Below are 22,453 nucleotides of genomic sequence, written 5' to 3'. Positions count from 1 at the left end.
CATCTGCAGCCCTATTTTGTATTTTATTTAGAGACAGGGTCTCACTGAGTTGCTTAGTGCCTCACCGCTGCTGAGGTTGGCTTTGAACTTGTCTGAGCCTCCAGAGCTGCTGGGATTATAGGCATGTACCACCCCGCCCATCTACTAATCTATGATTTTAATTGTCATAATATTTTTTTCTCTGTACTGTAATTTCACTGATTTTAAAGGTATCAATTCTTTGGGTTAATAATTCAATCAAATGTAAATAAACTTCATTATGGATTTGCATCCAATGAATGTAAAAAACAAGTGATTCATTTTATTTAGCAATTGAGCAAAGTTTGACATGTAAAACATTCTTCTACCCTTTCTCAGAATTTTCTATCCTCCTGAGACATCAAAATTTATTATTATTACATACCCTGGCAGGACATCTAGGGTTCTGCTCCCTCGTGCTGCTTTAGCTCCTTATCTGTACTCCTCTCCTGTTGCAATGGGTACTTGTGCTCAATAAAATGAAATTTTAATAACTAATACAAAGAAGTAGCTGGCATGGTGGCACTCGCCTATGATACTGCTGGTTACCTTGACAAGTCCTTGCTTCCCCAAATGCTGAAGTATAACACGAGAGAAGCAGGAGAGTAGAAAGCAAAAGGCTTTATTGAAGGATAGCAGAACAGACTCCCCCACCTCCACCCCCAGGATGCAGGGGATCCAAAAGGTGGAAAGTCCCATCCCTTTTATATCTAAGGTTTTCTTTATCCTTCTACATTCCTGTCCTTTATCTTGCTTATTTCCCTTTATCCTCCTGTTGGAGGATGCAGGTGGGAAGGCCAAAAGGTGGGAAACTGGTGGGCCAATGTGGGGGTGGTGTGGGGCTTAGGCTGAATTGATTAGCACCTCCCTATCTGCTGGGAGTTGCTTCATTAACAGTTCTTTAGGATGGTCCAGGGGACCCTGGGGACAATAACATTTCAGTCTCCCAGGTGCCGTTTCTGATTTCCCAGACTCAGATAGACTCCATTTTCTTTATTAGACTCAAGTCTATTTTTCTCTGTATCAGACCCAATTTACCTAGCTACACTAACTACCTATCTTTAAATCTAGCGTCACCTATAATCCCAGTGGCTTGGGAGCCTAAGGAAGGAAAATCGCAACTTCAAAGCCAACCTCAGCAAAAGAGAGGTGCTAAAAATCTCAGTGAGACCGTCTCTAAATGAAATACAAAATAGGGCTGAGGATGTGGCTCAGTGGTCTAGTGCCCTTGAGTTCAATCCCCAGTACAACCACTCCCCCACATACACACACAAAAAAAGGGGTGGCACAGGCAAAGGCGACTTCCCCTAGTATAATACAAAGAATTAGAGCTGTGAGAATAGTGATTTAGTAGGAAACATTTGGGTTTAGGAGCCTATGTCACATGAATGAAGGTCTATGAAGTCACCCAGACCAGAAATAGATTATTTATTTTTAAAATAGAATGCTTGATCCAGGTATGGTGGCACATGCAAGTTGCAGGCTAGCCTCAGCAACTTAGTGAGACCTAGTCTCAAAAAATAAACAGGGGTGGGTATGTAGGTCAGTGGTAAAGTGCCCCTGGGTTTCACTCCTAGTACCAAAATAAATAAATAAATAAATAAATAAAATGCTTGAGAGCTGTGAGTGGGCCCAAAAAATAATGCCGCGTCACTTACAAAGCTCAAGATGCTTAATGAATGTGTTACTGTGCATGCAGGTTACTCCAGGTGTTTCCTTATCTTTTTACAGGTAAGCCCTAGCTATGGTGTTAGCTGTACAATAAAAACACATAAGGTATAGAAAGAACCTTGTTCATGTAAAAGCTAAAAATAAAAACCTGATGTGCCTTTCTGGAGATTTTATTTGGGAATCAAGGACCACTCTCTAAGGCATAAGAAGAGGGAAGGGGCATGGGATTTATTATATATAAGTTTTATTTAAGGCAGTGTTCCCCAAATGTGAACCCTGCCGTCCACATCACTTGATAACTCATTAGTAATGCAGATTCTTGAGCCCCTAATCCACCTACAGAAACTCCAGGGGTGAGACACAGCACTCTGCTTCAATATATCTTCCTGGTAATGCTGATGCACTGTTAAATTTGAGAAGCACTGATACAAAGCATTATAAACCAAAGCTAATGACCTTTTTTACAAGGACCTTAATTAGAAAATTAAGGAATTAGGGAGAATATAAAACTTTGCAGAGAAATACACTTGTAGAAATTATTACTTCTTATTGGTACATGCACTTTCCTTTGTGTTCTGCCCTCTAAAGCCATTAATGGTATGGAAATGACTGATAATGTTCAGAAAACATTAATTATGAGCCAGGTCCTAGAGATTAGCAGAGTTACAATCCCTCTAGATCAACCCTCTCATTTTCATGAGAAAAATTTAGCTATATGTCCAAATACATCTCAGTTTTTATACTACAGTTTTTTATATTGTAGAAATGTTTGAACCCAGGGCCTCACACATGTTGGGTAAGCACTCTACTACTGATATGTCTCCAGTCTTTTTTATTTTATTTTGAGACAGGGTCTCCCTGAGTTGCCCAGGCCAACCTTGAACTTGTGATATTCCTGCCTCAGTCTCCCAAATAGTCAGAACTACATGCAGTCACTTCTTTAGGGTTAAAACCACAAGACCTGCTTATAGTTGTCAGAAACTGTTTTACTATGCAAGTGGTAGGTGCTTTTCTTTTTTTTTCTTTTTTTTTTTTTTACGTTGCTAGGGATTGAACCCAGGGCCTTGTGCATGCCAGGCAAGCACTCTACCAACTGAGCTATATCCCCAGCCCTTTTTTGTTTTTGTTTTTTTTTTTTTTTTTTTTTTTTTTTTGATTCAGTTTTGGGTTTTGGTGAGGGAAGGTTGGAGACTGATGAAAGATTAGAGTTCTTTTTAAAATTCAGAAATTATGATAAGAACCTATCTTGGAAGGGACATATTAAAGAATTATTGAGCACCTCATATAAATGACAATTCAGAATGGAGTAACATTGGTGTTTCCCATCCTGAAAAAAAAAAATATGAGAATGGATTAGACAGGGATAGAACACAGAAAGTAAGGATTAGTGAAGCTCTTCTATGTACTAGCCCTCCACACCATATTTTCAGAAACATTAGATTTTCCAACTATTATACTCAAAGTGTGAACATTAACAACTCTCAGAAACCAAGTGGCAAAATTGTTCCATAAAAATGTTTATTATCTCCCTGATGTATATATATATATATATATATATATATATTTTTTTTTTTTTTTTTTTTTTTTAAGAGAGAGAGTTAGGAAAGTTCAGTCTGGATCATTGCTAATGATCAGCAGGGATCATTCCTAATTTCTGAGCCATTTAACATATTTTTTGTTTTAACAGCTGAGCAGTAAAGGGAAAATAGATTTTGATAGGATTGATTCGAATAAAGGCTGCCTTCTTGCCTCTCTCAGTGTATAACTTTTGAAGCATTTAATTACAGTACCTAAATACCAAGAGGATTCTAAGAGCTTTTCTCTGAGCTCTTTTGGAATCATCCCAAGAAGAATCTTTACTGAGAACCTTGTGTGAAGGAAGAGAGGACCACTGATTAGGTTGCAGAGAGGAAGCCATTGTGTTCCTTATCTGCTTTGAGGCTGACTTGGAAGTAGTCCAGTCTTTGGGGCCTGGACCATAGGCCGTTTCACATAAAACATAAGAATTGGAAATTAAGGTTGTTAACTGTTTGACATAATAAATATTTAAGCATTTTAAAGTTCATTTTTGTGTTTTGAAAACTCTTAACAAGTGTTGCTGTTTTTTTTTTAATAATCCCTACTGAGATAACATCTGTTGACATTTTAATGTATGTCCGACCAGCCTTTCTTACAAATAGATATGCATAGATATCTTCTCACTTTAAAAAGCAAAATGGGGATTTATACTGTTTGATATATTCATGAGTATGTGGTTTCTTTTTTTTTTCTTTTTTTATTAGTGCATTATAGTTATATATAAGATTAGGATTCTTTTTGAAGTAACTATACAGACGTGGAACGTAATTTGCTACAATTCAGTCCCCAGTATTTCTCCTGTCCCTCCTCTTCTCCCTCTCCCTGTTCCTTTTCCACTACTCTAGTGGGCTTCATTTGTTTATAGTTTTTTAAATTAGTGCCTTATAGATACACATAAAGGTGAAATTCACTGTGGTGTATTTATAAATGTGCATATGATAGTTTGATCAATTTCATTCCACTGTCTTAGGTGTATTATACTCTGGTATTCCATTAGGGCTTTTTTAATGTTTTTAATGGAGCTGAGGTAGAAAGAGCAGCATGGTAGGAACACAAAGCACTGACTTCATTTGGGTCTGCAGATACCCAGTGGGGAACTAAAAACAGAAATGAATCTTGGCATTTCTGCCTTCATTTTGTGTTAGTCTTCAGATTCATACTCCGCTCTGCACAAAGGCATGCTAATCATTTAAGGAGATTTTATCTAAACACTGGCAATAGAAGATTTATTGGCCCTAAATTTATCCAACCTATCTTGTCTTTCTTCAAGACTGAGGACACTAAGATAAGAATAGGATATTTTCAAGATTTTCAAGGACCTTCATCTGTCAGCTGCATGAAGTCCTCTTAAAGACTGCTAAAGTGGCACCTAGAACTCTCTAGTTGTTGCCCTAAGCCTTCCATGAATAGCAGAGTCTTAACAAGCAGATCACCTGAGGATGAAACTGCTCCCCTAAGCAGGAGCAGTTGCTTCCTGAAACTGAGTTGCCCCCTCCCAGGATTATAGGTCTGATAGATAAATGTCTATCATATAACTAACAGATACAGCTAATAGAGATTTTTTATAAGGACATCCCTGGAGCCACTCACAGAACCAGAACTGAGATAACAATCAGCCAGACAACAGTTTGACCAAGACTTTAATTGTGTGTGCCTCTTGCCTCCTGCCCCAATGTTTCCTCTATTTTAACCTAAAACTCCCATCAATTCCCCAAAGAAGTTGGGACTGAGATGCTTGATCTCAATTTTCCATTCTCATTATGGCCATATGGATTAAAATTCTTTCCTGTTTTCCCCATTGCTTTTGTTTGTTTGTTTGTTGGTGAGTGGCTGGGCCTGACTTGTTGGGACCCCCAGAGTCTGGCCTGTAACTTGGTAACAGGAAGAGCTCCTTACTTTTCTAATGACCTTGTGAGTTGCACATTATCACCTGCATGTTAAAATCCTGTCCTTGCCACTAATACTTTGCTTTGTGGTCTTAAAATATGTCATATAATAATTTCTCTTAGAGAAGATATCTCATGGGAAAAAATAAGATAAACTGAATAATTTCTTAAGGTTTAACTTGAAATTTTCATACTATTCCTATAAATTGCCTATAAATGGTAAACATTTTTAGGCACTATGTTTTCATTTCTCTTGTCTAAAATAAGTTTTATTCTTAATAGTTCTTAACTATATTAGTATCCTTTTCTCCTTCTCCTTTTATCCTATTTGATTTATGATTCACAGTTGTTTATTACATGCTTTAGCCTACAGGCTTTACTCCAAGTTAAATCTGTTACTTCATCTCCACTCTGATTGGAAATTTTTTAAAAAATTATGTAAAAAATGTTTTTAACTGATTTTCTAGGATTCCTGGTTCTCCCATTTGTGCATTTGTTAGTTTTAGTTTTAGGGGGAGCAAAGGGGGTGCGGTGTTTGTTTGGTTTTTGGTTTTAGAGGTTTTTATTTTTATTTTTTTGGTACTAAGGGTTAAACCCAAGGGTGTTTAACCATTGAGCCACATCCCCAGCCCTTTTTATTTTTAAATTTTGAGACAGGGTTTGCTAAGTTGCTAAGGGCCTCCCAAGTTTGCTGAGACTGGCTTTGAACTTATGATCCTCCTGCATCAAACTGCCGAGCCGCTAGGATTACAGGAATGTGATACCATACCTAGCTAGATTGGTGTTTTTCATCCCTGGCTTCATGTTAGAACACCAGGGAATCTTCTACATGCTATCAGTGCCCTAGAACTCCTCCAGATACATTAAATATGAAGCACTGCTCCAGATTATATTTGGTTTTGCAATCATTGGCTGGCTTTCTGTAACTAATTTACAGCATGAATATTTGTTTTTTTACTTCTGATTTGTTATTGTGTGATCCGAAGTAGAAGAGACCACTTACTGTAGGTATCTGTCTTAATTTTTTAATTCTTTGTTCATGCTAAGAATTTAAGTGTCCCACTTAAATTATTTATTCCTATAGGCCCAAATGCCCCTTTCCCTTATCACTGTGGTTAAATTATGCAACTAATAATATGGCATACAATTAATTTTATAGCAAAGATGTAGAAACTATGTAGATTATTACAGATAAAGGGTTTTTAATTAAATTTAAAAGGATTGTGGCTCAAAGTCCTACAAAGTTTACATTAGATTACATGTTAGCCTGGCTCGGTGTGCATGCCTGTAATCCCAGCAATTTGGGAGACTGAGGCAGGAGGATTCCAAGTTCAAAGCTAGCCTCAGCAAAAACAAGGCACTAAGCAAATCGGTAAGACCCTATCTCTAAATAAAATACAAAATAGGGCTAGGGATGTGGCTCAGTGGTTGAGTGCCTCTAAATTCAATCCCCAGTACCAAAAAAAAAAAAAAAAAAAGGTTATATGTTAGATAATCTTTCATGGTCAACAAAATCACAGGAGAATGTTAATTAAATTCCTCTCTAACTGCATTACCCCTCACTAACTCAGCCCTCAGTAACTTTAATTTAAATAGGGCTTAAACTACAGTGGACAGCTTAATCCATTCTCCCAGGCCGCACTCTCAGATGTGACTAGGCCAAGCTTCTGATTTTCCCAAGGGCAGGGGAAGTGATCAAGAAGTGAGTGCCTTCTGATCATTTGATACTTTTAAATTCTTTGTATGATGTGGACTTTGTAATGGTTAGTCTGTTTCCTGATTGGCTAATACAAGAAAAATCTTTCCTTTTTTCACATACATTTTAATACTCCAGAATGACTTTTTGTAAAAATATGGAGCTTTTGTTGTTATCTTTTAATTCTTATGAGTATTTTAAATTTTCTCTTATTTCTTAAGTTATTTTTAACTTAGTTCTAGGTACAGACAGAGTGGAGCAGATGACCAAAACTTACAATGACATTGACATGGTTACACATCTCCTTGCAGAGGTAGGAGTTTATCTTTTATTTCTCTAATACAAAAAGCTAAAACTGGGGACCGGGGTTGTAGCTTAGTGAGTGCTTACCTAGCATGTGTGAGGCACTAGGTTTAATCCCCAGCACCACATACAAATAAACAAATAAAGGTAATGTGTCCATCTCCAACTTTAAAAATATTTTCTTAAAAAAAGCTAAAACTGAGGATCATTTGTAATCTATCAGATTTGCACATTAGATGAAAAATGGTGACGTCTGGGCTCTGGGTTCTTTTTGGGTAAGATTGTTACAACTGAAACATCTGGCATACCATATTACATCACAAACTAAATGGTTTCTGAACCGTTGATTGTTGTGAAGTTATAGAGGACTGATTGATCGATCAGTTGACTGATTGGTTAATATGGTGCAGGCTGGACTATATCTTCTAGAAAAAGATATTGTTTTTAAATTGTCCCTGCTGTTATGCTGGAGTAGAGCCGCCCATTCAAGAAGATCCATTGCAAATGGGGATCCATTGCAAATAAATAGCTGCAGTCTTTCAGTCAGCTTTTTTGTCACTGTACCAAAAGACCTACAAGCACAGTTTGAGAAGGAGAAGTTTGTTTGGCATTCATGGTTTCAGAGGTCTCAGTCCATTAACAGCAGATTCCATTCCTCTGGGCTTGAGGTAAGGCAGAACATCATGGTGAAAGAGTGTGGTGGAAAACAGCTCAGGACATACAATCAGGAAGCAGAGAGAGATCTGCTCACCAGGGACAAAATGTATACCCCAAAGGCATGCCCCAGTGACCTTCCCCCTCCAGCAACATCCTACTTGATTACAGTTATAACTCAGTTAATATATTCAAGTGAATTAATGCACCTGTTAAGGCTTTCATAACCCAGTGATTTCACCTCTAAACTTTCTTGCATTGTCTCATACATGAGTTTTTTGGAGGACACCTCATATCTAAACTATAACATGAAAGCATTTCCTTTTTTCATTTTCAGTTTGATCTATTTGATCTTAGTTTGTTTATGGCATTTTAAACATGTATAGTGTATCTCTTCCAGTTAATAGTCAATAGTGTTCTCTTCTTGTATCTGTTTCATTTGACTTTCTCTTTGACATATACCTGCCCCCTCTCCTCCCCAGATTTTCAGACTAATTTTTGTATATGCCACTTAGCCTATATTTAAATGAGATAAATGACCTTGATACTTGGGAGATAATCCATCCATTTTTATGTGCTATGGGAGGGAAACAATTTTATTCATAATGATTAATGTAAACTGAACTCATATTTTAGGCAGTTAGAGATATGTGACAGTTTTCCATGTCATGAATATAATCCTTACCACTACCATACAGATGGCTCTAACTGACCATAACTCTGAATTAAGGCTTGTTGCTTGGCCTCCCTGCATCACTTACCACCAACTTCATTAGACTCTCTTCTCCTAGAGGCAGACCCCTGAGCCTCAAATTTCCAATTCTTTATTCCTTATTTTATTTCACATCATTATTCTTACACCATTTGTCAGTGGGGCTCTTCACTGTGTTTTCCTCCAAGCTACTGGCAAGAGTGCATATAAACTTTGCCTTAAACAAAACTATTTTCAATATGATATGATCCCCATATCTTAAATGGCTAATTCTGTATCATTATCATACTTAATACACAATTATGCTTAACAGATATTTGGGCTTTTATGGTATAGTTTCCATCTTGTGGGGGGAAAGTGGGGGTTGTTCACTGGGGGTTTAACCCAGGTCCCCGAGCATGCTAAATGCACGTTCTACTATTGAGCTATATTTCCATCCCCCATCCTTATTTTTTTTAAAGCCTCTATTAATTTTTCTAATTCTCCAGTTATAAGTTTAAGGGTTTAATTGTTGGGCTCTAGTGACTAGAATGATCAATAAACTGTGACTCAGTCTCAAAAAAAGAGACGCTCTTCTGCATTTATAACTCTAGTAGTCATCCATTTGATTAATTTTTTTAATTTTTTGTAGTTGATGGCCATCATGCCTTTATTTTATTTATTTTTAGGTGGTGCTAAGGGTCAAACCCAGTGCCTCACCCATGCTAGGCAAGCACTCTGCCACTGAGCTACAGCCCCAGCCCTGATTAATATTTATTAAACACTACCTGTGTGTGCCTGACCCTGTATTCATTTGCAGTATCTGGTCATTAAAATGAATCTCAATGTTTTATAGGAGATTGCTTTTGAGTTTATCAAAATTGACTGCAGAATTTCTAAGCTGACATCTAATTCTATTAGTACTCAAAGAAGTGTGTTTATTTGGTGTTTTAACAGAGAGATCGTGATCTGGAGCTAGCTGCTCGAATTGGACAAGCTCTCTTAAAGCGGAATCATGTCTTGTCTGAGCAAAATGAAGCCTTGGAAGAGCAATTGGGACAAGCCTTTGATCAAGTAAAATCTTTGATTTAGTATTTGCAGCATGAAACTAAACGTTTAGGTCTTGTGTAGTGGAGACCTTTATGTTCCCAGATATCCTTGAAATGATGGTAGTAGGTAAATACCAGTCCCTGTTGGCAACCATCAAACTAAATAGTAGAGAAATGAAATGTTACTATATAGAACACTCAGGTGACCCTACCTTAGTCAATTAAAGCCTATATTCAGTATCCATAGTGCTTCTAGCACCCTGCTTAGATCCTAAGACTGTCCTTACCCCTTTGCATGAAGTCTTTGTATGTGATCATAAAGTGTAGGTATCTTTACTCTGAAGCCAAAACAAAAGGCAGAAAAGAAAAAGAAATTTTTAAAAATGCATTTATTCCATATCAATAAATATTTGTATTAAGAACTAATTTATTGTCAACTTGAATGGTTAAATTTCAGATTTCCTATAACTTGTTATTTTTATCAGGTTTCGTGTATCTTTTATAAATATATTATAGTTGATAATATTTATGTCTATGTTGAAAATATTTATTTCCTAGAACTAAAATTAATATTGCTAGGAAGACATGCAAAGTTATATATAACTTAAAGTATAAGCTCTTGGGTTGAAAATTTGAAGTAGGGGGTCTGTACTGGTACTTTGAAGGTTGTTCTGTATTGTTTTCAACTAAGATTGTATCATCATCTTAAGTGAAATTTTCTTCTATTTTCTTATCTTTTAGAGTATGAAAATTGAATTTTCTTCTTACCTACTAAATAAAAATCGATATTAGTTGAGTTAATGGTCAAAAACTGTATTTTAGAAAGTATCTGGGATTTGTTTAACACTTGTTATTTTTGTCATTCAAATCTAGCATCTGATTTTATAATTTTTTATGGCAAAAAACAGTTGTTCCACATAGTAGAAGCTATAATCAAGCACTTTTTATACGCAGGTTAATCAGCTGCAACATGAGCTATCCAAGAAAGATGAATTACTTCGAATCGTCTCTATTGCTTCTGAAGAGAGTGAAACTGATTCCAGCTGTTCTACACCTCTTAGGTTCAATGAGTCCTTTAGCTTATCTCAAGGTTTGCTACAGCTGGACATGCTACAAGAAAAGCTCAAGGAACTGGAAGAAGAGAACATGGCTCTTCGATCCAAGGTATATTTGACCTCATTCTCATTGTCCTTTACTTTAAAGGCTACAAGGTTCAGTTGCAGGTAGAATTGAGATAAATTATGGCATAACATTCTTATTAAGGGTTGGCAGACAAGGAACTGTTTGCCTTCCATTGTTACTTAGAGCCCACTGAAAAGTGGATGATAGCAGGTTGACAAGTAAAATGGGGATGGCCATAGCATAGGATGGACATCAAATGGAGTTTATATATATAAATAAGTAACTGGAAGAAGAACTACGTCCAAAAAAATTCAGGTTTCTATGAGCTGGCATAATGTAGTGAATCAAAGATGTCCTACTTAAGCAAGTGACATTTTAACCAAGCCTAGAAATTCATTAGAGATATAGATTACAGGGGGCTTGAATGGGCGTGTGCAAAGACCCTGAGAGCAATGAGGAGAGATGCTTTTCATGTTCTTTTCCCTATATTTATTTTGTGGTAGGTAAAGTTTGACAGACTGTTAGTATTTTTTTTCCTTTGAAAGTGGTGAGCTTAAATTTTTAAACAACAAAGCCTTTTGTAGTTGTTAATACAAAAGCATTAGACGATATTGTCACAGACTGATTTTTTTTTTTCTTGAAGGCTTGTCATATAAAGACAGAAACTTGTACTTATGAAGAGAAGGAACAACAGCTTGTGAATGACTGTGTTAAAGAACTTCGTAAGTAGTAATATATTCTGTTTCATAGCCTTTGCAATTTTTTGTTAGGAAATCTCCAACTCGGAAATTTGATTAATAGTTTCAGTAGAAGTATCTCAAGAAACAGTTTAAAATTTACTTAGTCTATTTTGTGTTGCTATAACAAATACCTGAGAATGAGTAACTTACAAAGTAAAGAGGCTTATTTAGCTCACAATTCTAGTGGCTAGAGATTCCAAAGATTGTGATGACTACATCCTGGCAAGGGTCCTGGCTGGCTTACAACATGGCAGAGAGGTGGAAAGGGAGCTAGCTGTATGCAAAAGGGGCCAAGCATTTGAGGTGTTCTTGCTTTATAACAACCAAAATCTAGAAATCTAACATAATTGGAGAGACCAGCTTTAATCCCTTCTGTAGGCAGTGTCCTCATGACCCAAATACCTTCCACTAGGTCCCACCTCCTAGAGATCTCACTACCTCCACACCACCACATTTTTCCAACACATCAACCTTTGAAAGACAGACCACATCTAATCCATAGCAATTACTAAAAGTTCTATAATATCACATTGAGCCTACAACCCTAAATAAGATACCACATGTATTTTTAAGAAATACATGTTTCACCATGATCAAGTAGGATTCATCCCTGAGATGCAAGGCTGGTTCAATATACGGAAATCAATAAATGTTATTCACCACATCAATAGACTTAAAAATAAGAACCATATGATCATCTCGATAGATGCAGAAAAAGCATTCGACAAAGTACAGCATCCCTTTATGTTCAAAACTCTAGAAAAATTAGGGATAACTGGAACATATCTCAACATTGTAAAAGCAATCTACGATAAACCACAGGCCAGCATCATTCTAAATGGAGAAAAATTGAAGGCATTCCCTCTAAGATCTGGTACAAGACAGGGATGCCCTCTCTCACCACTTCTGTTCAACATAGTCCTCGAAACACTGGCCAGAGCAATTAGACAGTCAAAAGAAATTAAAGGCATAAAAATAGGAAAAGAAGAACTTAAATTATCACTATTTGCAGATGATATGATCCTATACCTAGCGGACCCAAAAGGGTCTACAAAGAAGCTATTAGAGCTAATAAATGAATTCAGCAAAGTGGCAGGATATAAGATCAACACGCATAAATCAAAGGCATTCCTGTATATCAGCGACAAATCCTCTGAAATGGAAATGAGGACAACTACTCCATTCACAATATCCCCCAAAAAAATAAAATACTTGGGAATCAACCTAACAAAAGAGGTGAAAGATTTATATAATGAAAATTACAGAACCCTAAAGAAAGATATAGAAGAAGACCTTAGAAGATGGAAAAATATACCCTGCTCATGGATAGGCAGAACTAACATTATCAAAATGGCGATATTACCAAAAGTTCTCTATAAGTTCAATGCAATGCCAATCAAAATCCCAACGGCATTTCTTGTAGAAATAGATAAAAGAATCATGAAATTCATATGGAATAATAAAAGACCCAGAATAGCAAAAACAATGCTAAGCAGGAAGTGTGAATCAGGTGGTATAGCGATTCCAGACTTCAAAATATACTACAGAGCAATAGTAACAAAAACAGCATGGTACTGGTACCAAAACAGGCAGGTGGACCAATGGTACAGAATAGAGGACACAGTAACCAATCCACAAAACTACAACTATCTTATATTTGATAAAGGGGCTAAAAGCATGCAATGGAGGAAGGATAGCATCTTCAACAAATGGTGCTGGGAAAACTGGAAATCCATTTGCATCAAAATGAATCTGAATCCCTATCTCTCACCATGCACAAAAGTTAACTCAAAATGGATCAAGGAGCTTGATATTAAATCAGAGACATGGCATCTGATAGAAGAAAAAGTTGGTTATGATCTACATACCGTGGGATCGGGCCCCAAATTCCTCAATAGGACACCCATAGCGCAAGAGTTAACAACTAGAATCAACAAATGGGACTTACTCAAACTAAAAAGTTTTTTCTCAGCAAAAGAAACAATAAGAGAGATAAACAGGGAGCCTACATCCTGGGAACAAATCTTTAATCCACACACTTCAGATAGAGCCCTAATAACCAGAATATACAAAGAACTCAAAAAATTAGACAATAAGATAACAAATAACCCAATCAATAAATGGGCCAAGGACCTGAACAGACACTTCTCAGAGGAGGACATACAATCAATCAATAAGTACATGAAAAAATGCTCACCATCGCTAGCAGTCAGAGAAATGCAAATCAAAACTACCCTAAGATACCATCTCACTCCAGTAAGATTGGCAGCCATTAGGAAGTCAAACAACAATAAGTGCTGGAGAGGATGCGGGGAAAAGGGCACTCTTATTCATTGCTGGTGGGACTGCAAATTGGTGCAGCCAATTTGGAAAGCAGTATGGAGATTTCTTGGAAAGCTGGGAATGGAACCACCATTTGACCCAGCTATTCCCCTTCTCGGTTTATTCCCTAAAGACCTAATAAGAGCATGCTACAGGGACACTGCTACATCGATGTTCATAGCAGCACAATTCACTATAGCAAGATTGTGGAACCAACCTAGATGCCCTTCAATAGATGAATGGATTAAAAAAATGTGGCATTTATACACAATGGAGTATTACTCTGCATTAAAAAATGACAAAATCATAGAATTTGGAGGGAAATGGATGGCATTAGAGCAGATTATGCTAAGTGAAGCTAGTCAATCTTTAAAAAACAAATACCAAATGACCCCTTTGATATAAGGGGAGTAAACAAGGACAGGGTAGGGACGAAGAGCTTGAGAAGAAGATTTACATTAAACAGGGATGAGAGGTGGGAGGGAAAGGGAGTGAGAAGGGAAATCGCATGGAAATGGAAGGCGATCCTCAGGGTTATACAAAATGATATATAAGAGGAAAGGAGGGGTAAGACAAGATAATACAAATGGAAGAAATGATTTACAGTAGAAGGGGTAGAGAGAGAAAAGAGGAGGGGAGGGGAGGGGAGGGGGGATAGTAGAGAATAGGACAGACAGCAGAATACATCAGACACTAGAAAGGCAATATGTCAATCAATGGAAGGGTAACTGATGTGATACAGCAATCTGTATACGGGGTAAAGTTGGGAGTTCATAACCCGCTTGAATCAAACTGTGAAATATGATGTATTAAGAACTGTGTAAGGTTTTGAACGACCAATAATTAAAAAAAAAAATTAAGAAAATAAGTGACTTCATCAACGTTTCAAAATAAAACAGAGCTATAAAGAAGAAAAATTAGTAAATTATTTTCCTTTACAAATTACTTTAATACTTTTAAAAAACTGCACTAAATTGAAGCTATTAAAGATGTATACAGACATAGGCTTCCACAGCAATTCCAGTGGTTGAGCCAACATTAGAAAACTTTGACTTCCATTTAATTCAAGTTTTCTAATGTTGCCAGGATAAGGTCTATCCTTGAATGAAAGATTGTATCTTTTTCTTATACAGAATAATGGCAAAGAAATATGCCCAAACTAATCCATTCACTTCCACTTTAGATAATAAGAAAATGTAACTACTTCTTAATTTGGATATTATCAATTCAACCACTAGTTATCTATTATACTAATTTTGTTTCTTTATTCTGGAAACAATTCCACTAACAATTCATTCACCTGGATGGTTATAGTTACTGATGCTGTTTTTTGTTTGGTCCAGACAGCAATGATTCAGTATTACTTTTAAACGTTCTTAACCCAGGATCTTGGGATTTCTAGGAAATCCATAGGCATCTGGAATTATATTTTTTTAAAAAAAATTTCATGTACACAGTTCTCCCTTAGTATCCAGGGCAAATTGGTTCCAGGAACACCTTCCACCCCTACCATACAAACAGCAAACTTCACAGATGTTCAAGTCCCTCATATAAAATGGCATAGTATTTGCAAATGACTTATACACACCCTCCCATACACATTACACCCTCTCTAGATTACTTGCAATACTTCATATAATTCTTATGCACTAATGTGGATTCAGAGTAGCATTTGGTAAGCAGCAATTTCAAGTTTTGCTTTTGGGGACTTTCTGAATTTTTTCTGAATACTTTTGATCCACAGTTGAATCTGAAATGCAAAACTGGGGCAGGCTGATTATATATACTCATTGTGATTATTCTGGCAGCCAACCATTCTTTTTTTTTTTTTTTTAACCTAGCATCCATAGAGTCTCCTTCATTTAACAGTGCCCCATTTCCCTCTGAAACACAATCCTTATGCCTAGTCCAAGGAAAAAGATAAAAGTCATTCTACTCTGTGCTTGAAGAGAGGTGCACCGGAACCAAGTCAGAATGAACTTGTACAAAAAAAATTTTTTTTTTCAACAAGGCTTTGGGACAAAGAATCTGTTTCAGCTTGATCAAAAGCCTGAGAGGATGATACAGTTGAGACAATGCTACTGCCTCCAACTTGCTACCAAATGAAGACAGAGCACTAACATGCTCCCTTCAAGATGGAGAAAAATTGGAACTTTTTTACATTATCCAGAAGTTACCTTTATGACCAGATTTTTCCATATGTTAATAATGTGCCCCTCTGGGCACATACACACTCATGCCATCTACTCCATGACATCTGCAAAGCTAACTCTTCTGTTTAATTTCTATGGGTTTCTGTGACCTTTCCTGTGCAATATCCCTCTCTATGTTCTCTACTTCTAGCCTTCCTACCTGTCTTTAATTCCATTACATGTTGTCAAAATCACATACCATATACTATTTCTTAATTTGGAACAGAGGAATTTTGTCAGTTTTCCAGTCCTTTTCCGTCCAAGTTTACACAGTGGAGATTATTTTGCAGTTGAGAGAATGAGACAGGGAGGGAGTGCAGTAGGGAGGCAGGAACAAAGAAAAATGGGATTTAAAAACAGGATTCAAATGGAGAATCATGTAGTACATTTCATTAAGAGTAGAACAAATTGAGAGTTTATTTAGACACACAAAAGAAAAATATATTTTGGCTAAACAAGTATCTTCAGCATAGATTAGGAGGAATAGATGTTTATGCATTCTGATCTAGATTCCGACCAGACTTTGCTGACATAATTATGGAACCCGTAAAAGTAATGACTGGTGTTTAGAACGGTTGCCACTTCCTTTGAACTGGCTCTATAAATGCCAAGAGTGAGTATTTTAGATTAAATGAATAGATTAATAAACATCTTTAGAATATCTATCATTAAGGCTGATTTATGTTCTATTGCCAGCAGTAATTCAAAGAAATGCCATGCTATTCAAAAAATATTGCATGTTGTTCTCACCACTTTGCCAATGTTATGACACCATGTAAGAATGACAATATCTATATTCTTTTGCAGTGCTAACTATTCACAAAACCAATAGATATTAAACCACTTTCCGTTTACACAGGCATCAACACAGGAACCACTTATATTTATAACTTTGATAAATGGCCTTTCATTTATAAATTTATAGTGTATCCATAATTTCTTTAGGAAACCAAAATTTCATTCAAAAAATTGCCACAACATTTATCTATGCAAAAATGATGAATATGTTTTGTGAAATTAAATGCTTTTAAAAATTAAAATCATATTGCCAAGAAAAAAAAAAGAAATACATGTTTCAAATAACCATCATCATTAAAGAAGGCCCTGAATTTCTTTTTTTCCCTCCTTTCACATGTTTTTATTGGTGCATTATAGTTGTACATAATGATGAGATTTCTTATTACATATTCATACATTCGCACAATATAACAATATAATTTGGTCAGTATCGCTTCCCACCACCTCCCCACTCACTCCCCTTTTCCTACCCTTTTCTCTGCTGATTTCCCTTTGATTTTCATGAGATCCAAGCCCTGTATTTCTATAAATAAATTATAACATAATAGCAAGAAAAGAATTAAAGCTCTCATTTTGTTGCTGAGGAAATAATCCTAGAGAGGATATGATTTGCCAAAGTCAGAAAACCGATTAGAGGCAGAACAAGGGCTTAAAATATGGCATAAAATCTAATGTTTATGGAACACCCAAATATTCCAGTAAGGACAGGAATATGATTTAAAGTAATGTTCTCTAAAACAATTTAAAAAATAAATCATAGAAAAAGATTGAGTTCACCAGAAAAAGATTTAATTTCTCTGTAAACATAGCCTTTTATATTGAAAGACAATATGATAATGTCACATCAATTCATTTTGGCTGTGCGTCTCAAAATATGACACCTTGGAGTAACAGAATGTTAGAGAACCAAAAAGAATGTAATTGAATCTTCTCTACTACCTTTACCAACTTCAGAAAGAAGTGACTTTCCCCAAAGCTCAGCTCCAGGTCTCCTCCCTTTCTATTATTATCCTTTGAAATACAAGAGGCTCTCCATCAAGTTAAAAATAACTTTCATACAACAGTGCAAAGTAGTTTTTCCACTTGTAATTAGATGTCAGTTTTTCATATGAAATACAGGTTTATTTCTCCAGTGGAATTCTGAAGGTTCTATTTTATGTACATGCAAGAATGCTAGGCTGCAAGAATTACTCTGGAGATCCTACTTAGTTTTCTGGGTAGCCCAGAAAGTCTGTCTCACACAGAAGCATCTCAGTAGCTTTATCACATTCTGTCACAGATTGTGACTGTCCCATTCTGTAACTGTTCCTTTGTTAGATTAGTTAAGATTAATTATCATTGTTTGTGGGATTTAAGTTACATATCCCTGAAGAGTTCTCAAAGACAAATGAAATTGCCTGTTAATGCTTGCAAAAATATGTAATTCACTTAGCTTTCCTTTTAGTTTTTTAGTCCGTTATTAAGAGAAATATTGGAACAACTGTCTTACATAAAGAAAAAAATTGAAGTAAAACATTTAGCCTTTGGCCTTTATAAGTCATCTCTTTTCAGTATCATTGTCTCCTGTATAATTCCCAGCATTTGCCTATCTCAGAAAAAGCTTTTGTAATTTATGTTAAAGAAAAATGTATTTATGCTTGTCCACTCCTTGTTACTAATCAGAATTCAGCCTATAGGCAGTAGTTTGCTAACCCTTGCTATACCTTTTAATTTTGCTTCCTAGGAGAAACAAATGCTCAGATGTCCAAAATGACTGAAGAATTGTCAGGGAAGAGTGATGAACTGATTCGATACCAAGAGGAAATCTCCTCGCTTTTGTCTCAGATTGTAGATCTGCAGCACAAACTTAAAGAAGTAGGTGTATTCATTCATTCAGCTAATGTTTGCTAAGTGCTGACCTGGTACTGTTTGCTAAGCAGCACTAGATACATGGAGCAAAATATACAAGTCCCCAGCCCTTTTTAATGCCTTAGTTTAATTACTGTTTTAATCTTCCTTATTTCCTAAAATATCTTAAATAGTTTGGAGTCACTATTTTTCTCTTAAATGGTGTTAGATTTTCCTTAGAAATTTTGCTCACTTTATTGTTCTTAATTGGCTTTTAAAAGCCTTTTAAAGGACTTAAGAATACATGTCCCACAGAGAAACTTTTAAGATGTTTTTAAAAGGGAAGGAGTAGCCATTTTTAATATGGGAAAGCCTCATGTGTCTCTTTTAATATATTGTTAGCATGTGATTGAAAAGGAAGAACTAAGACTTCACCTACAAGCTTCCAAAGATGCCCAGCGACAACTGACAATGGAGGTAGTGAAATCTTCCTTGATTTCGTGTAATTCAGGAGGGCTGGGATGAGTAGTTTTGTTTTTTGGTTTTTTTTTTCTGTCTTTGAGACTAAATTATTAAAGGGGAATTACCAGGTTTGAAAAACAGCCAAAGATTAAGATGAAATTATAAGATCTGTGAAGAAAAGCATTTTTAAAATTCTGTCTCTAAAACTAATAATGGCAACATCCTTCTTGATTAGTAGGGAAAACCTTGACCTTTGTAAGATTCTTTAGAAATATAGGACCCTTTTACTGGTCTGCCTAAAAAAGTCCAGCAGTTTTTAAATAAGATCATTTCTCAGTAGTAAGAGAAATAGCAAAACTTTTACTTTCTGTCTACATAAACATTTTATATGTTAGATATAACTTAGTGGTAATTTAGTATGCATAAGAATCACCTGGGAGAGCAGGTTTTCAATGGAAATGCCCAGGCACCATCCCAAGAGTTTCTATTTCAGTTAATTTAGAGCAAGGGCCTAGAATGTACTTTTTATTTTTTGATACTAGGGATTGAACCCAAGGGTGCTTAACCACTGAAACACATCCCCAGCCCTTTTTTAAGACAGGGTCTCACTAAATTGCTTAGGGCCTTGCTAAACTGCTGAGGCTGGCTTTGCCTTCTGAGCCACTGGAATCTTAGTGTGTACCACCGTGCCCAGCTGCTAGATGTTCATTTTAATGAACATCCCTGGCTCTGGTGATTCTGATGAGTAACAGTACACATACTATAAGAAATTTTTTCAGTTCTGAAAATTATATACTCTTTTACCAGACTTGTGTATCTAGCTGTAAAAGAAGATTCTGAAACAAGAGGGAAAAACTACTTGTTTCGGATGATTGAACAGCCTGATATCAAGTACAACACTTTCTGTACTCTTGATCTTGTCACTTAAAGACTTCAGAGTGATGTTTAAAGGAAAGATATGACTTGACCATATCTTTTAAACCTCCTCTGTAAGCTTGATAAAGTTAGCTTAACCCTCTGGATAAAATTAATACTTATCCCCAGGATTTCTGTGGTTTTTTCCCATTGTTGTTTTGAGAAGATAGTGAAGTACACTGCTGTCCTTTCTTTCAGCTACATGAGTTACAAGACAGGAATATGGAGTGTTTGGGAATGTTACATGAATCCCAAGAAGAAATAAAGGAACTTCGTAGCAGATCTGGCCCTGCTGCTCATCTGTACTTCTCTCAATCTTATGGAGCTTTTACTGGGGTAAGAAACAGAAAGATGCCATGAATTTGAGGAAAAGATTAGATTGTCCTCAGAGTGAAAGGATTTGTGATGGCATAAGTTGCCTCGAGATAACATGGTTTGTTCTTGTTTCTGAGATCCAGTTATAGATTTAGACTTCAATTTGATATATCTCTATCTTAATACTCTTACTAATTCTAACAGATGACCTTCTAGAGTATTGTAATAAGTAAGATGAGCTGTAAGGAAATTACATTTTAATCTGTGTACTAAGAGCTACTTAAACATGGTTCATCTCACCTGAGGCCCATCATCTACTAATTATTTAAACAGTACTTTAAGCATCTAAAACCTCTTTCAGTACCTCTTGAAGTTTCTTGTTATGTTTAACTCCATTTAGAATGTAAGCCCCATGAGAACAGGAGTTATTTAATTCATTAGTAGACAGTATCTTTTTTTTTATTTGTTTTAATTAGTTATAGACGACAGAATGCATTTTGATACATCATATATAATGGAGTATAATTTCTCATTCTTCTGGTTGTACATGATGTAGTAGACAGTATATTTTTAATGGTAGAAATTAATAAAAGCTTCTGAGTTTATGCCAGAATTTGTGATGTTGGTTCAAACATTTACCTTAGCAATCTGGTTCTTAAATACTTACATGGAGTTACATGGAGTCCTGTGAAATTTTTAAAATACCAAAACTCTAAATTTTGGTAGATTTTCTTAAGGATATGAGGGTAGAAGTTTTGTTTTTTAATTTTGAAATAATTTTGGATTTAAAATTCCAAATATAGTAAAGAGAACTCTCATATATTCTTCAACTATTAACATACTACTGTATTTACTAATTACATGTCTGTCCTTTTTTAAATTCTGGACCATTTAATAAGTTGCAGATACAACATAGTACCCCTTAGTATGTAAGTGTGTGTCTGCTAAAAGCAAGGACACTCTGGAGGACTTGCCTACATAATCACACTATGACCAGCATAAGGAAGTTGACTTGATGTGTAATACTGTTATCTAATCCACAGAGCCCATAGATATTTTCCCAGTTCTCCCAATAATGTCCTTTAAAAGATGCATAGCATTTAGTAATTTAAACCAAGGGAGATTCTTTTGTTTTTTTATTTCATAACCTTTATAGAATGTCCACAATTTAATGCCATATTATTCTCAGTGCATCATAACAGGAGGCTACACAATGTCTATATATTACTTTATTCATGATATTAGTATTTTGTGCAGAGAGACTTTGAAATTAAATGTCCTATTTCTCCTCAGACTTTCCATCCATGGTGTTAGCTCCATTGATTGTTCTCATTCATTGTTCTCATCTGGTTTGGTTATTACTATTGTGATTGCCAAATGGTGATTTTTCTAATTCCATTTTTCTACATTATTAATGACATTCTTTTGTAAGAGCTTTTCTACCCTATTTATTTATTCATTTGCTCCTTGAGTTATATCAATATAAATTCCTATTTTATTCAATGGATTATAAAATATTATTATTGTGTATTTTGATATTTAAATTGTGCCAGAGATGGCCAGTGGGATTTCCTTCAAGCTTGTATTTACTTTTTGTCCCAGCCCTGGAATTGGCCCTTTCTTCAAGGAGCTCTGATGACATTTTTACAGAGGAATGGTATTCTGAATGCAAGACTGGGTGCTGGGTATACCCATTACCACTAGAGTATTTTTGCTTCTAGGCCCTCTCAGCAGATAAAGCTAGGAAATATTTTCTATTTCACATATATACCTAGACAATACATAGATCTGTTTTTCCACTCATGTTTATATTTACATATGTATATATAATAAAAATCTCAAGTTCACATGATTGGCTTTAGTTCCAGTTATTCTCAGCTCAAATTACTGAGCATGTCAACCATGCTACTTGAATCCTCATCTCTGACCAGTGGAAGAAATAACTTACTTAATTTCTTAATGATTTTTCTAATGTTACAAAAATTTATACATGTATGATATGGATAAGTTAGAAATTACAGAAAACAAGAAGTAATTGTTGCAGAGAATCACGGTTCTTGGCTTATGGTCTTTCAGACCTTTTTGTTTTTGTATATTTGCTTGTGTAATATTTTCTGTTTATCATAATTCCCATTGCTTTCTTATAAAAATATTTCATGAAAAGATAGTTGGTTCTTGTTCAAATGTTTTATTTTTACAGTGTCTCTTTTTATT

The 22,453-nt window shown here is 35.7% G+C and overlaps 1 protein-coding gene across 9 annotated transcripts in view; it reads left to right on the top strand.

The window, feature by feature from the left end:
* Trak2 (trafficking kinesin protein 2) overlaps positions 1-22,453 on the top strand; it is a 63,760-nt gene that overhangs the window by 29,424 nt on the left and 11,883 nt on the right. For 7 of the 9 annotated variants that reach the window (XM_078017854.1, XM_078017853.1, XM_078017852.1 and 4 more), the window contains 7 exons: positions 7,071-7,162; positions 9,455-9,571; positions 10,501-10,710; positions 11,312-11,390; positions 18,444-18,574; positions 18,950-19,024; positions 20,123-20,260. In XM_078017854.1, the coding sequence (XP_077873980.1) occupies positions 7,071-7,162; positions 9,455-9,571; positions 10,501-10,710; positions 11,312-11,390; positions 18,444-18,574; positions 18,950-19,024; positions 20,123-20,260 (842 nt within the window). The remainder of the gene's footprint in view (positions 1-7,070; positions 7,163-9,454; positions 9,572-10,500; positions 10,711-11,311; positions 11,391-18,443; positions 18,575-18,949; positions 19,025-20,122; positions 20,261-22,453) is intronic. The other 2 variants (XM_078017857.1, XM_078017856.1) reach the window with 1 other exon arrangement.

Source organism: Ictidomys tridecemlineatus, chromosome 7 (genome assembly GCF_052094955.1).
Source record: "Ictidomys tridecemlineatus isolate mIctTri1 chromosome 7, mIctTri1.hap1, whole genome shotgun sequence".
NCBI lineage: Eukaryota > Metazoa > Chordata > Mammalia > Rodentia > Sciuridae > Ictidomys > Ictidomys tridecemlineatus.
The sequence above is the reverse complement of the archived record's forward strand: the minus strand, read 5'-3'. Positions and strand labels throughout refer to the sequence as shown.